Raw genomic sequence first — 15,037 nt, 5'->3', positions numbered from 1 at the left:
CCCTGTTCTTCAAAGAGCAGAGACTAAGTGTCAAAACTGATAGGGGATGAGTGTTTCTCTTCCACTTTTTCAGTACAGGAATGGTAGTTGACTAGATGCTACTTCACAAGTCTATGAATGCAGGAGAACTGCTTAGAGAATGCAGTAAGCCTCTTTTTGCTTTAAGGTGGAGATGGAGATGTCTTACTGCCTTTCATTCTTCACAGGGTTACACATCGTTCTGGAATGATTGCATCTCCTCAGGGCTGCGTGGCTGTATGTTAATCGAATTGGCATTGCGAGGGCGTCTTCAGCTGGAGGCTTGTGGAATGAGGCGCAAAAGTCTATTAACAAGAAAGGTAAGTGGAGGAAAACGGTCAAATTTACTTTTGTGTCATGCTTCAGGCAATAGAGTAGCTATAAATTACAACTGGTTGTAAGAAAAAGACTCTTTTTTTCTTTATGTGGGGATAGGGATTCTGAGTAGTGAGGTAAGTTAGATGTACAGAGTTAAAAGTGTTTAAAGGCGAGCTGAAGTGCCTTGGAAAATCTTCTGTACTAGTTCTGTGCTCCTGTTCTCTTGATGTGTTCTTGCTGCTGTTGGGAACTTTGCACAAACAGTTGGCTGTGGCTCTGGACAGGGTATGGTGGCAGCAGTTACTGCTGAGAGCCAGTAGCACCAGTTGTAGTCTGCTGAAGGAACTGCTTTTGCAATGTTGGTGAGATGTGGGCTGATGGAAAGGAACGGCTAACTGACAGCCTGCCAGATGTATCCTGCAAGCCACCGGTTTGATTCTTGTGTACACAGTGTTGCAGTTTGTGCTTGAAATGCATGAGAAGGAAAGGATCTTTGCACTTTGGGCGTCTGAGAACACAAAACTGTATCTAGTTTAAGCGTGTGACCTGTGTGTTAAATGCGTTGTACTCGCTGACCTTTAAGATGGGCAAATTTTTAAGGTCCTTTATTGAATTAGGCTGAAGATTTGAGGCCTTAATTTATTACTTTTGCTGCTGGATTTTTCCTTAGTACAAAACGTGTAAAGTCACACTGCTTGAAGAATTTTTACTTCATCAGCATTAGAGGATGCTTGTAAAATAAGCTTATTGAAAACATGGTCAAATGTTGTATATCCACCACAAATAAATTCTCTTTTATGGCACATTTCCCTGTCAATATTATCTTTTGCTAAATTTTTTAAAGGAAAGCTTACAAATCCCCCAACCTTCTCCCAGCTTCCTGTTCTTCTGAAGAATTGAACCTCTGTTCAGACAAACAACTCCGACTTCTTTTAGCTTCATTTAAGCATATTCAGCATTGATTAGTTCGCACAATTTTTTTTTTTCTTCCAAAGCTTTTGGCTCCTTAGGCATTCAGGAATGTTCTTTAGCAGTTATTTTCATTCTGTGCAAACCTTGTCAGCTCTATCTACCTGAAATTTTTAACTATGTTTTTTTTTTTTTTTAAGGAAAATAAAAAAATAGCCTATGCATAACTTCAGTAAAGAATACAAGCAAAACTATTGTTGTCTTTTGTGGTGGTTTGTTTTGTGGGTGGTTTTTTTGTTGTTGTTGTTTGGGGGTTTGTATGGTTTTTTTTCAGGTTAAATTTTATCATGTGGTTTTGGGGGTGGTCACGTGTGTTTTGTTTCTTCTCTCCTCCCTCTCCTTTGTTTAAGGAGATCTAAAAGCTACCCAGTATTATAGGTTTTGTTCTTTCTGCTGTTGTAAGGCAATTGAGAGATTTCTTTTTGCAGGCAGGAGGCTTCTATGAAAAAGGCTTTAATTTAAAATTCAAATGAAGATTGGTTTCTGCTTAAGTAATTTCTTGCAAATAAAATCCCTAACTGCTGATGTATATGAGGTTTCTTCTCCCCCTGCACTGCCTCTCTCAATTTAGAAATCATTCTCATGAATGACTTGTGTTGTTTTGTACCTTATTTGAAGTTTTGCATTAACATCAAATTTCAGTCTTGTTTCTGTGTGGGCTAGATTTAAGTGTGTCAACTCTACCAAGTGTCCTCCTTGTCCTCATTTTGCAGGATTTGCTCCCCTTGCCCTCTGCTTTCGCTGCAAATTAAATACTGTGCTTAGTGAGTGGAATGAGCTGTCTAGTTACATCCAAGGTTGTGATTCAGTGGCAACACTATTTTCTATAGCTTCTGCCTCTCAGGCGAGCCCTTCTTCCTCCTCACCCCAGGTGCATCGTTGGATTTTGTGGGAAGGTAAAGCCTCCTTAAAACTCAAAGCTTTGATTTGTGAATCAAAACCCTGTATCTTCAAGCCATGGTCTGAAGGGAGGAATTTAGGCTTCAGTCACTTTAGCCTGTGTTGCAGTTGAGAAAGAGTAGTCCTGTCTTTGCGAAGAGGCTTATTGGAGTCTGTCTTGGGTTGTTACTAGCATGTGTGCAGCCTTGTCAGGTAACACCTCTGGCTGAAACCTAACTCACTTCTTCGCTCAATTTAGTTTTTACTTGAATCACTTTCTTGATGTTGTCATCAGGTGGGGCACAAGTGAGACTGCTGGCACAAGCAATAAGGTGAGAACAAGAAGAGGTTAAAACCATCTCTTTGGGCAGTAGTACGGATTTATAACCAGCTAACTGTGGTCATACAGCTGACTTAAAAAATTGCTAGCTACAATGATTTCCATTTCAAGCCTTAAATCAGGTGGATCTTTGATAATTTTTTGTAGTTTCTAGGACAGAACTTCAGAATGGATCAAGATGTCATTAAATCTATGCTTGACTGCCATAGAGAGACAAATGAGACTGAGAAACTGGCAGGCAAGGACTTGATGGATGTTAGTGAAACTTTGAAAGTCAATATTACATTTTATGTTGCAATGTCCTTGTAAATTTGGCTTAAGAGTATGTAATCATTGTATCATATCTGTCTACTGGTATCAATTTTGGAAACAAATAAATGAGTGTTGAGGTTTATATATAAATAAAGTAATTTCTAAGACTAGTGGTTATTAAAAATAGAAGATGGTACTCTATGCTGCCTTAGAGCCTCAGAAAGCAAACGAAATCATTAGAGTTCTTAAAAACAAAACAAATCCCAACAAATCCTGGGCAGATTAACTGCAGTATTTTATAGCTGACAATTCTGAGTGATTCATGCATGAGTGAATTTTTGTATTAAAAGTAAACAATGACGTTTACTTAAAAAGCAATGCAAGAAATACTTTAGCATTGCTTAATTGCAAAGCTGCATTGTAGCAAATGCAAATTAAGTATTCTGTATAATTGAAATTTCATCTGCAGTTGGATACAAGGCAAATGTAGTACTGATAAATCCCTGAAAAATTGGAATAAAGGTTTTTTGCAGGAAGGCTAAGGACCATCATCTTTGAAGAACCAGGATCTTAGCTTCTTGCTCTACCTTAGGTCCTCTGTTAAAGAGAGGGGAAAAAAAATTCCCCCTTGTGGATGCTTGATCTTCTGTGATAATTCAGTTCACGAGATCCCCAATCCACTCAATTTCCCACTCTTCTTGTGCTGTTATGACTCTGAAGAGAGCCAGGAAGCATTCATCAATAAATCCTTCAAGAAAGAGCAGATCCATGAAGATAGGAGAGAGTTGGCTGGGCTTCTGCTGTTGCCTGTTTCCATGTGCTGGGAAGGGAGGGGAAAAGAAATACTATGGAAGTGTGAACCAAAATGCTTTTGTTTGAGGGGAAGGATAATCAGAAGAATTTGTTCAGTGAATATTCAGTGTAGCAAAGAAGTGAGAAGTAGCAAAGAAGTGAGAAGAAACAAGTGCTATATGCTGGGGTGCAGAGAACAGTAAACTTGGAAACAAAATTGCTGTGCATTGTGGCTTCACAAGAGCTTATGGAGTTCTGACTGAGTTGAATGGGGGAGTCTGTGCTCCTTACTGCTCTTTCCTCTAAATGCCTGTATGTTTAGACTCGTTCTGTAATGGTGCTTTATGTTCAGGCTAACTTCCTAAACTTCTTTGTAGTGGTAGAAAAAAGTATCTTAACCCCAAATAAGTAAGGAAAGCTGTTTTCTAAACTTTAAAAAAAAAAAAAGCTCACATATATCCTAGACTTAAAGACATTTTTTCTCTTCAGTGAGGTTTGTTTGGTTTGGTTTTGTTTTTTTAATAATAAAACAGGTCAAAAAGATTACTTCACATCTTACCTGTTAAAGTGAGATGGTGAGTAGTAGGTTACCAAGTGCAGCAGGCTGGAGCAATCCAGTGTAACAAAGGTTACTGTGAAACTAATAATCTGGGACACTTCAAAGAAACTAAAATACTGCTGGAATGTCAGTTTTAAAAAGAAGTGAAAATAAGTAAGTTGGGTGTTTTGAGGCTAATTATTGAAGGAATATCTGAAAGGTGGCTATTAATAGCCACAAATGTAGCAGCTTAAAAACCCAACTTGAAGTATGCTTCTGGATAATTAAAGAACAGAAACTTCCAAAAATCTAGAATCTTGATATAAAACTGGAAGATATGTAATATCATTATATGTGGTTAATAGGGGTTTTGAGTGACACTGTGGTGCAAGCTTGTAAATCAGAAAGATAAACAGGCATTGTTGTATGTTTTAGTTTCAAATATGAATTGTCTGGATTAAAATGTAATTGTGTTCTTAAAACCAAATATCCAAGGTTTATGGTTGGAGTGATCTCCAGCTCCCAAAAATGGAGACCTGGACAGTATCTCAAGAGACCATTTAAACTTAATGCAGTAACAGATAATGAGTTTTCTCTGGTCCCTCCCTGGCAGGTGTCTTAAAATTCTCCACTAAATGGAATTTAACAGCTCCGTGGGTGTTTAATTTTCCTGTTGAAGTTTCTGACAATATATTCTGCATCTTCCATATTTCCAGAATAAGCTGGTATCTTTTTTTTTTCCCAAAGTAAGCACCCTAAACTACTGTTGGATACCCTCTTTGTAAAAATATCTTATATGCTTTCCTTTTAGATCTAAACAAACTTTGTCTTTTTAGCCTGCCATTGTGGACTGGTTCATTCTTGCTGATTTTATTAAAAATCTTAGTTTCTGTGTTTTATATATATGATCTAAATTGGAAATAGCATTCCAGCTATGACCTGTTAGGTATTCACAAAGATCTCTCCAGCAATTTTCCTTTTAATTTCATCTCATTGACTTCGTACACATCTCTAGCTTGGGATCATCTTACCAGCATTGAAGCTGTCTTACCATTGCAACTCATTTTAGTGTCATCTACAGACTCTGTGAAAGTGCATTTGTGTTGGTTTTGGCTGGGATAGAATTAATTTTCTTCCTAGTAGCTGGTATGGGGCTGTGTTTTGGATTTGTGCTGAAAACAGTGTTGATAACACAGGGGTGTTTTCGTTACTGCTGAGCAGTGCTGACACAGAGTCAAGGCCTTTTCTGCTCCTCACCCCACCCCACCAGCAAGTAGGCTGGGGGGGCACAAGAAATTGGGAGGGGACACGGCTGGGACAGCTGACCCCAACTGGCCAAAGGGACATTCCATACCATATGACGTCATGCTCAGCATATAAAGCTGGGGGAAGAAGGAGGAAGCGGGGGGACGTTCGGAGTGATGGTGTTTGTCTTCCCAGTACCCGTTATGTATGATGGAGCCCTGCTTTCCTGGGGATGGCTGAACCCCTGCCTGCCCATGGGAAGTAGTGAATGAATTCCTTGGTTTGCTCTGCTTGCACGCGTGGCTTTTGCTTTGCCATTACACTGTTCTTACCTCAACCAAAGCATTTTCTCACTTTTACCCTTCCGATTCTCTCCCCCATCCCACTGGTGGGGAGTGAGCGAGTGGCTGTGTGGTGCTCAGTTGCCGGCTGGGGTTAAACCACAACAGTATTGTACTCCTCTATTGTTTGTAGTAAGGATTATTAGAACTACGGAACGGAACTCAACTTGGGATGTATTTCAATAGGACACTTAAAGCTTTTTCAGGACACCTCTCTGACTGCTGTGAAGCTTTACAAAAAATAAGAGCTTTCACTTGGTTCTTCTCTTGTATATGTGGAATTGTGTTGATTTGTTAGTTTTTCTGTCAATTGCCGGTTACCTTCTTACCTGATGCTTATAAAGTGCTAACTTGTAAAACTATTTAAATTGCCAGATTTAGACGTTGTTTCATAAATAGCTTTGAAACTGTAGCAATTCTTTTCCTAAGAAAGATACATTTTTATTGTTGTTACTTTGTTGTTATTCAAAGTATTGACTTGGGCTAGTTTAATCTGTATATTTTCATTTGGTGCTCTTGTTTTTCTAACCAGAAAAAATTGTATTTGTACCTGGTTTATATAACTGCTTATTCTGGTAAATAAGCAGTTACTCAAATTCTTAAATTTTATTATGTTACTGTGAATGATTTTTTTGTTGTTCTCCTGTGCTCTCTTGAGGAAAGAGCTCACATGATTTTAGAAGTTATTAAATAACAAACTTAAATGATATTGCATTTATTACTGCATATTAAGGGGTGTATTAGTACATACATATTTTGCCTAGTATGTGTGTTCTAACTGTTAGTGAATGGAACATAGTGTTGCTGGTCAATGTGTTCTTCAGAGCTGTAAAACTTACAGATGTTTTTTTGAACCTATTTTTATCCATGAATATATGGAAGAAGAAAACCAGTTTCCTGCTTTTTCAGGTTGTAATTGATTCCTCAGTTTCACATGGCCTAATTGTTTAACTGCAGTATTTTGAATAAATTGACTTGAAGCAGTAAAATAGACTGCCATCAGAGAGTAATTTAGCACTGTAATATACTTTGTTTTGGTGAGGAAGCGAAGGACCTGGCCAGATTAGTGGATTATCTTCCTTAAAAAATTAGGTATTCAGCATGTTATTAATACTATAGTTTTAGTCAATTAAAGTTAATTTAAGTTATAGATAACCTAAGACAACATAGCTTTGTAATTAAAATCCTAGGTAGTTTTTTTTAACAACTAGATATTTTTTTTAGAGTTGCATATTCTTAGAGATAGTTCCTTATTTTTTTTAAATTTCCTTGGTTTTGATAATAGGCAGATTTTCCCAGTTTTTATTGGTGGATGTTTACGATATATGAATTAAGTCAAAATACTGACTGTGTTTTATTCTATCCTAGGTGATTTGCAAGTCAGATGCTCCTACGGGAGATGTTCTGCTTGATGAAGCTCTGAAACACATAAAAGAGACCCAGCCTCCTGAAACAGTACAAAATTGGATTGAACTGCTTAGTGGTAAGCGTGGACTTAATGTATTTGCCTTTTTTCCCCCCAGTAAAGCTAATTATCTGGCATCACTAGAGATGATACTGTAAGGTTTTTGGGGAGAAAGTATGCAAAAAAGTTAATTAGTCTGTCCTCTAGGGTAGTTGCTTGTTGATTGTAGCCTTTAATCAAATACAAGTAACTGTTGCTTTTGACGTAACTTGGTACAGAAAGGATCTATCTGGAAGTGTCAGAGGACATCTCAACTCTGTGAAAGAGGTACTTTCCACTGACTCTGAAGTAAATCAGGACTGCACCCTGGAGATATAACTGCCTTTCTCTGTAATTGGAAATGAGGGTTAGTGGAAGTTTGGAGTATATGTGTATGGATTCAGTATTCCGATCTTTTGATAAAGAAAGGAGATAAGGAGCTCACTGCTGAGATGTAAAAATTGAGGATGATTTGGCCATTAATCATAAAGAAACAATAAAGAGTCAGGAGTTCTATTTTTTCATTAACTGGAGAAATGTAATAAATATTTTTCAAATGTTAGATACCTTTCATTCAAAACAAAGTCTTCAAGGTGAGTACATTGCACACAGCTGTTTCTGTAAAGCTAGTAAGTTGTTGTCAAAAAAAAAAAGTCAATTAGATTTCACCTTTACAGTTGCAGTTAACGTTTTTCATATACCTTGCCAACAGTTGTATCCTCAGGATGCATAAATCAAACTGAAATTAACAATGACCATCTTTTAACATATAGTGCTTTTATTGTTGTTTTTTTCTGTAGCAAGAATTCATCACCAGGGTTTGTCTGTTTTTACAAAACACATAAAATGCAGCTTCCTTGGAGTAGATCAGAGCTGTACTTCAGTTGTGCGAACAGTGCAGGAAAAAAACCCACTGTTTTGTCAACAAGACTCTGGGAGCTAGGGGGTAATGAGACTTGAAGCTGTCTGTCTAAATCTGTTACTTGTAACAACCGATAAGTAAGAGTTGCAAAAATGAGCAAAATCTCTCCACCTTTCTCTGCCTCCCTGTTTTCATTATGTTCTTCCCATTTGTCCTGTACCACCTTAAACGGCCTTCCTTGCACATCAGTTGGTACTCCTGTCCTTCCCATCCTTCCCCTCCTGCTCCTTGACTGTCAGGCAGAGGGGCGAGACAGGAGAACAAAGCCGTCCTTGTCAGTAGGGGGCGTGGCTGCTGCGTAGCCTTGCAGTTCAGTTCTTGCTCAGCTCTCCTTCACTTTTGCGGTCTGCAAAAACAATCCATTTTTCTTGTCCCAAATACATAATTTGTGCTGACATTTCACCTTCTCTCCCAGTGCAGAGCACATTAAGTTAGTACTGATTCAAAAAAGGTTAACTAATGAATGAACAATGTTGTAGTTTTCTTTGAGTTAAGCTGAGGTTTTTCTGACCCTGCTGAGCTTTGGCTCTGGGAAGATAGTTATCATCAGTGCTGTGGCTAAGACTTGCATCAATCATTTTTACTTACATGTGGTTATTAATCACTAGTTCTTGGATGGCATTAGGGTTCTTTGCATTTTCCATGGTTTAGAGAACTGCCCTTTGAAGAAAAATATTTTGGTGTTTTGTTTGGTTTTTTTTATAAACACTGTAGAATTTTGCTTTAGGGCCTGATCCTGGAAAAATAGCTACTCTGTAATTATCAGCAATGTGAAGAATGCTGCTTGAAGTTACAGTACATATGAGTTCAAAGCCATCATGGAAATATTTATATGGATGTGTAAGGTAATGTTTGCCAAGCTGATGTTGTTTGTAAGATAGTCTTTTTTTAATACAGAAGTTTGGATCAAAATGTCAGGTCTTCCTGTAGGTGTAACAACCATCTGTCTATGTTTGGACAAGCAAGTGTCTGTGTAATTGAGGAGATTGGTCACAAGGTGTCACCACAGTACTTTTTACTACCGTATAGCCACATCCACCTAACAAATGTAGAAAAAATCTAGGAAATAGCCTTTGCCCTGTGAAACACTGTAAGGAAACTACCTTTTTCTGTGTGTGTGATTTGTTGCATTCATGGTCAAGCTGGGAAATCACATTCAATGAGGTGTGGGACCTATAGGGACTTGTGTAGTTCAGGCCTGGGTGGGTTTTCTGCCTTTCACTATGCAGTTGGTGTCACCTCGTTTGTTTATTTAACTTGGCTGTTACTTGGATACAGTGTGTATCACCCTTCCTCACAGTGGGAGAAACCGTAGTCATCTGTGTTTTTTATTATTACTATTGTATGTTAACCAATTAATTTTTAAAAAGCTTTCCAATACAGAAATAAAGTAATGCAGAAATTCTCGTATCATTTATAGAAAACCCCCATCTGTGGAAGAAATACTTAATGCTGTTTCTTCCCTTGCCTCTTGAAATGCATAGACTCTTTTGTATCAGGAGGGGATTTTAAGACTTACGATAAATACTTAGGTAGGCTGGACCTAAAATTTTTAGTGTGTTAAGTAAACTCTTAAGCAAAGGTGGATTTCTCAGTGCTTAACAATTTTAGCTTTATCAGTAGCTGTTGATGCTGATTTTGTGCTTTTTAAATTCCTCCCTCTGCACACACAGTCATGCACTCTGAAGGGCCAGATTCTCCTGCCTTAAAAAAAAACATTAAAAATAATTTTTATAGAAACATTAAAGCCCCTGCCCAACATGTGCTCCTGTGTACACACACACTCACATAGTGCATAGTCACTGTTTCACCTGGTGGGGACAGGAAGGGAGAGAAGAATGAAAACCTGAAGAAATAGAGAAATGCACAAGATAGGTGTGCATTAGCTTGTCTCTGTGGCAGAAAGAAAGGCAATGACACTTCTTCCAGTCTCTGAAATGGTGAAAGGCTGGAAGCAGACAAATGCACAAGACTAGAAGAGATACTTAGTTTTATTTTTATTATTGAAAGTAACCTCTCTCTCAATGACTGGTTTTTGGTTTGGTTGGGTTTTTTTTCTGTAGTACAAGACTGCTTATTTGTCATATCCTTAAGACATGGCTTAGCTAGCATTTCATCCAAACTTTAAATGTACAGTGAAGCTCCTCCAAGGAGGCTCTCATGGTCTCTGTCTCTATGCCTATATCTGAGTAGGTCAGAGATCAGAGAAATGCTGACATTAGCACAGTATCTTAGTGTAATAGTCAGCTATATGAATTTGACAGCTCATTCTGCACCACAGGGAGGGGGGAAAATCACTGTAATAGTACAGCTTAAACTTTGCCTGACTGTTGAGTTTTTTGCTTGCTTTTTTAGGTGAAACATGGAACCCATTGAAGTTGCACTACCAGCTACGAAATGTCCGTGAACGGTTAGCTAAAAATCTAGTGGAAAAAGGTGTACTGACAACAGAGAAACAGAACTTCCTTCTTTTTGACATGACTACGCACCCTCTCACCAACAACAATATCAAACAGCGCCTCATCAAGAAGGTTCAGGAAGCAGTTCTTGACAAATGGGTGAATGACCCTCACCGCATGGACAAGCGCTTGCTGGCACTTGTTTATTTAGCCCATGCTTCAGATGTTCTGGAGAACGCTTTTGCCCCCCTTTTGGATGAGCAGTATGATTTAGCCACAAAGAGAGTGCGGCAGCTTCTGGATTTAGACCCTGAGGTTGAATGTATGAAAGCCAACACAAATGAGGTTCTGTGGGCTGTTGTAGCAGCTTTCACAAAATAACTGCATTCAGACTGAAGTGTTCTCTCTTCTTTCATGTAAACCAGTTGTTTCTCTTCTATCGACTATTCATGTTTTCTGTAATTTGTACCTTCTCACATGATGAATCGACTCTTGTTTAATGGGAATTTTAAGTGGTGTATTCCCTCCTTCTCTGTGTATCTGTATACAGGATTCTGCTGGTACAAGAGACCTTCCTGTTCAAAAACAACAGAAAAAGGTTTTACTGCCATATTGGCATTCCATTTCCTATTCAGTTTGAGTTATCTGAAATACTTTGTTTAATCTATTTTTCATCTTATTGTTATTGAAGTGGTTTAACATGGAAAGCACCTCAAGGAGGAAATGTGCATGCAGTTGGACCACTAGTCTCAGCTGACACAGATGTGTGCATGCATCAATACTTCTGCAGTACAATTCATAACAGATTAAAAAGGGCCTTTTTAAATCACCAAAGCTCCATGTTGAAGTGTCTGTCAGGACATTTTATACACAGATGTTGTTTCAATTATATCTGACAAAATTACTTTAAAAGCAGAAATGCCATTAAGCAGCTTTGTCAGTAGTTCCTGTAAAATGCCCATAAATTTTGCTTTTCATGCAAGTCTCTTGTGTACTTATATTTTCATTAGAACGATAGCTGAGTCATAAGGCTAGTATAGAAAGGTCCAATTGTTTCATAAACCGGTTTTGGGATGGGATACATTCCATTATATTGTATATATAGTTCAAATTGTATATTAACAACTGCCCCATCTTAGTATTTTAAAAGATCTACTTAGTTGTACACCTGGTGCCCCTTATTTGCTGTCAGCCATTGCCATTCAGTGGAAAGAAAGGCCTCCTGTAAAGAGCATGTATGTGAAAACTGTTTGTTTCCAGTGTCTACAGAGTTTGCCATCCAGGTATTCTCAGTCTATGCATTGCCTTTGATAATTAGTGTACAGAAAGAGACCACTTTCTATCATTGTTTGTACTTCCCATCCCCACCCTTCCCCATATGGAAGAGGCTTGTGACCAGTACAATTCTTGAGTGCAGTTTTCAATTTTGTACACAAATTAATGTTTGTCTCTTAAACCTCATAATCTATTTTACACTTTAAAAACAAAAAGTCAGTCCTAGCAGGTGTTGCATGTAAATGATTAGCAAGTAATGACTGCAGTTCAGATGATTAAGATATCTGTAATGGGACGCTCTGCTATATTTTAATTTTTTATATACAGTTATGCTGATTAGCACACTATTGTAAAAAAAAAATATATAAAACTTTGGCTTTTTAAAATTTATTGCCTCTTTGCCACTGCTTGTTATCTCCCATCATTTTCACAGTGTAAATATTATGCATTGAAAAAATTAAGCATTGATTTATATTTTTTTTTCCCTCATAACAATGCAGATTTATAGTGGGCCTTACAGGTGTTTAGAAACTTTTTTGGTTAATACTCAGAGCAAGAATACTAGATGGTGTATAACTGTAGAGTTGAAACTTAAGGGATCCCTTAATCTGTATACTAGCTTTTTACCTACAGTAAATAAACTATGATCTTGAAAGTGCCTGAAACAGAGCAAGCATGTCATTTTTATTTTTTGTTGCTAATTAGAAAGGTTTTATTGCTTAACTGAAAGCTTTAGTTAATATCCTTCTTATTAGAAAGGGAGAGTTTATATTAAGTAGATCAAACTGACCTAATCAGCGGTGTCGCTCAGATCTGCAGGATTCATGGCTGAGACAGACTGACTGAGCTTGTGAGTGTGCAGTTGTGCCTGCCATGGGTAGACCTCTTCTATCTTGAGCAGAACTCTACAGCCTCATCTGTGACTGGACTTCCAATTTTGCACTTCATTTTCAATCATTTAGATGCTTAAGTAGACGACTTTGAAACACAACTTAAATTCATCATACCTATATAACCTTTTTTTAATAAAGGTTTTTAAAATATGTTCCTTAACATTTAATGGCACACTGTTCTTTCAGTTCTTAAATGCTGTTTCTTTAGAAAAATGAAATTAAAAGTATATTGTAAAATATTTCAAACTCTGGTTTACAAATAAAAAGACAAACAGTGTTCTCTCAGTTGTAAGATGCTGTGTTTAAAACTTTGAGGAGCTTGGGCATGAACTTTGGACATTCTTTTAAACATTTCAAAACGTGATTGCTTTAAGTGGAGGAAAAATGAAAGTTGCTGTGTTGCTCTTACATTTGGCAGCTTATAGAATACTTTCTGTACTTGATACTATATGCTAACTCACTGCTTTCATTGTCTCTCTCTCTCTCCTGTGATCTGTTTTCTCATTTTCTGTTGCTCTTTGAGAGGAGAGAAAAGTAATTAGGTGGAAAGGTCAGAAAAACAGTGGAGTATTCAGGAGCAAGTTAAGTGCACAAAACTTTTAAAATGGCTTTGAAAATCTAAGCTACTTGAAACGTGCTTCAGACTGAAAGTATCTTTCATAGTCCCTTTTCTGTCCTCTCATTTTCATTCTGTGAGTATTCTCCATGTTCCTGCTGGTTTCATGTTAGGTTGTGGAGGATATTGGGGTTTTGTCACCCTTACAGCCAACATGGTTTAAAAGAAGTCACCCTTAAATCCTCTTTCTGGAGGGGATTAGGGTTTTTATTTCTTTCACATAGAAGATAACTGCCTACAGTATTTATCAGCTTTATTTTGCTTAAAGGTAGAACTTCTGCCTGTGATGGGGATAGCTTGTACTGGGTGTATCAAAGAACTTTGATGTAAGTAATAAAGGTTTTGTGAAGAGCAACAGTGTCTTTTGTTAGACCACCTGGTATAAGCCCAAACGTGCAGGGGAAATAGATGAGCTTTTGGAGTCTTGAGTCCTATGTTGTGCTTTAAAAAACCCAAAGCCTCACGAGTGCTACCAGACCTTATGTCTAACAAGGAAGGTAAGTTTGGGAGGTTAGCAGGGAATGATTTAGCTAACATCCTTGCCTTCGTTGCTATTTCAGGTTCTAATAAGATGGCTAAGCGTGGCGGACTGCTTTGTTCTACTAAGATTCAGGTACCCTTCTTCCTATTAGCTGCTACTGCAGCTCACAGGGACCTGGTTTTAAGACAGTTTTGTCTGCTCCGAGTCCTCAGCTCTCAACGGCTGCTTAAAGTGAAGACTGCTATCCATAGCCTGAACTCGAACGTGTGCCTCAAGGAAGAATATGTATTATTCAGGGACACATTCTTATAAAACAAACTTTGAAGTTAATGTCAAAAACAGGATTTTGAAAGTTAAATCCCCAAGCAGTATGTGTGTGTATGTATATATATATATTTGTAGTTTTACGGTCCTTGAGATTTACATCCTCCTGGGTTTCTGGAGATGATGTTACAGTGCTCCTATATGGGATGCTAGTGAAACCTGTGTGCCATACATGATGCTTTTGAGGCAAAAGTTGCATAAATTGGCTATAAAAGGCTGGTGACTGAGTGCTCGTGTTCATGCCCATTTCTCCTACAAAGTGAAGATATGTATTAACTAATGTGTTCTCTGTGAACTGGACTGAATCTGTACTGAAACAAAATAAAGCACCCTTCCAAGCTATGAGCTGCAAATGGTTACTGCGTATCACCTGCATGCAATACCTAAAGGAATTTTTTCTTTCATTTGCTATCTAATTTCCAGTTTCTTCTGAGGCTCTGGTCCTCACCATTTTGGGAAACAGAACTTTAAGATTTCAATCAAAGCCTCAGTTCTGCCTCAACTGGCCTTCAGGCACTTGAGGTAGTCAAAGCCTGTGATGTCCAAGTTTCCCCTATTGTCCATCTATCTTTCTATATGGAAGGGGGGGGTTCCAGCTTCAGAGAAGTACAAATTTCTTGAAAAAGTAAGTCATTTATTCTGTGGTAATGCTTAATGTATGCAACAGTTTAACTACTAGGGAAATGAGATGATGTCAAGTGCTTTGTAAGTGTCAAATATAAAGTGTGATTTCAGGTGTGTGTAGGAGGTGGCCTTGGGTAGGAGGGGAGGAGAATCTTTGGATGGGGAAGAAGCATGGTCAGAGCTGCCGCTTGTGTTAATCTCTGAGTAAGAGCTTGAGTTTCCTCTCATTGGGTCTTGTTTTCTCCTGCCTACAAAGCAGCAGCACGAAGCCTGTGAAAAGCTGACGGTAAGAAATGCCTTCTGACTCAGGAGAAGAAAGAGCTGAGAGAGTTTTCTGTAGAAACAGTGAGAAGAAAAGCTGGTTCCT

General features: G+C 38.1%; 1 protein-coding gene across 1 annotated transcript in view; it reads left to right on the top strand.

Annotated features, from left to right (window-relative positions):
• GOLPH3 (golgi phosphoprotein 3 (coat-protein)) overlaps positions 1–14,387 on the top strand; it is a 14,518-nt gene extending 131 nt beyond the window's left edge. Inside the window, exons 2-4 of the mRNA XM_009318455.1 lie at positions 207–338; positions 7,061–7,175; positions 10,414–14,387. Of these exons, the coding sequence (XP_009316730.1) occupies positions 207–338; positions 7,061–7,175; positions 10,414–10,838 (672 nt within the window). The 3' untranslated portion in view covers positions 10,839–14,387. The remainder of the gene's footprint in view (positions 1–206; positions 339–7,060; positions 7,176–10,413) is intronic.
• The last annotated feature ends 650 nt before the right edge of the window (positions 14,388–15,037 follow it).

Source organism: Pygoscelis adeliae, unplaced genomic scaffold, assembly GCF_000699105.1.
Source record: "Pygoscelis adeliae isolate BGI_AS28 unplaced genomic scaffold, ASM69910v1 Scaffold272, whole genome shotgun sequence".
Taxonomy (NCBI): Eukaryota; Metazoa; Chordata; class Aves; order Sphenisciformes; family Spheniscidae; genus Pygoscelis; species Pygoscelis adeliae.
The sequence above is the reverse complement of the archived record's forward strand: the minus strand, read 5'-3'. Positions and strand labels throughout refer to the sequence as shown.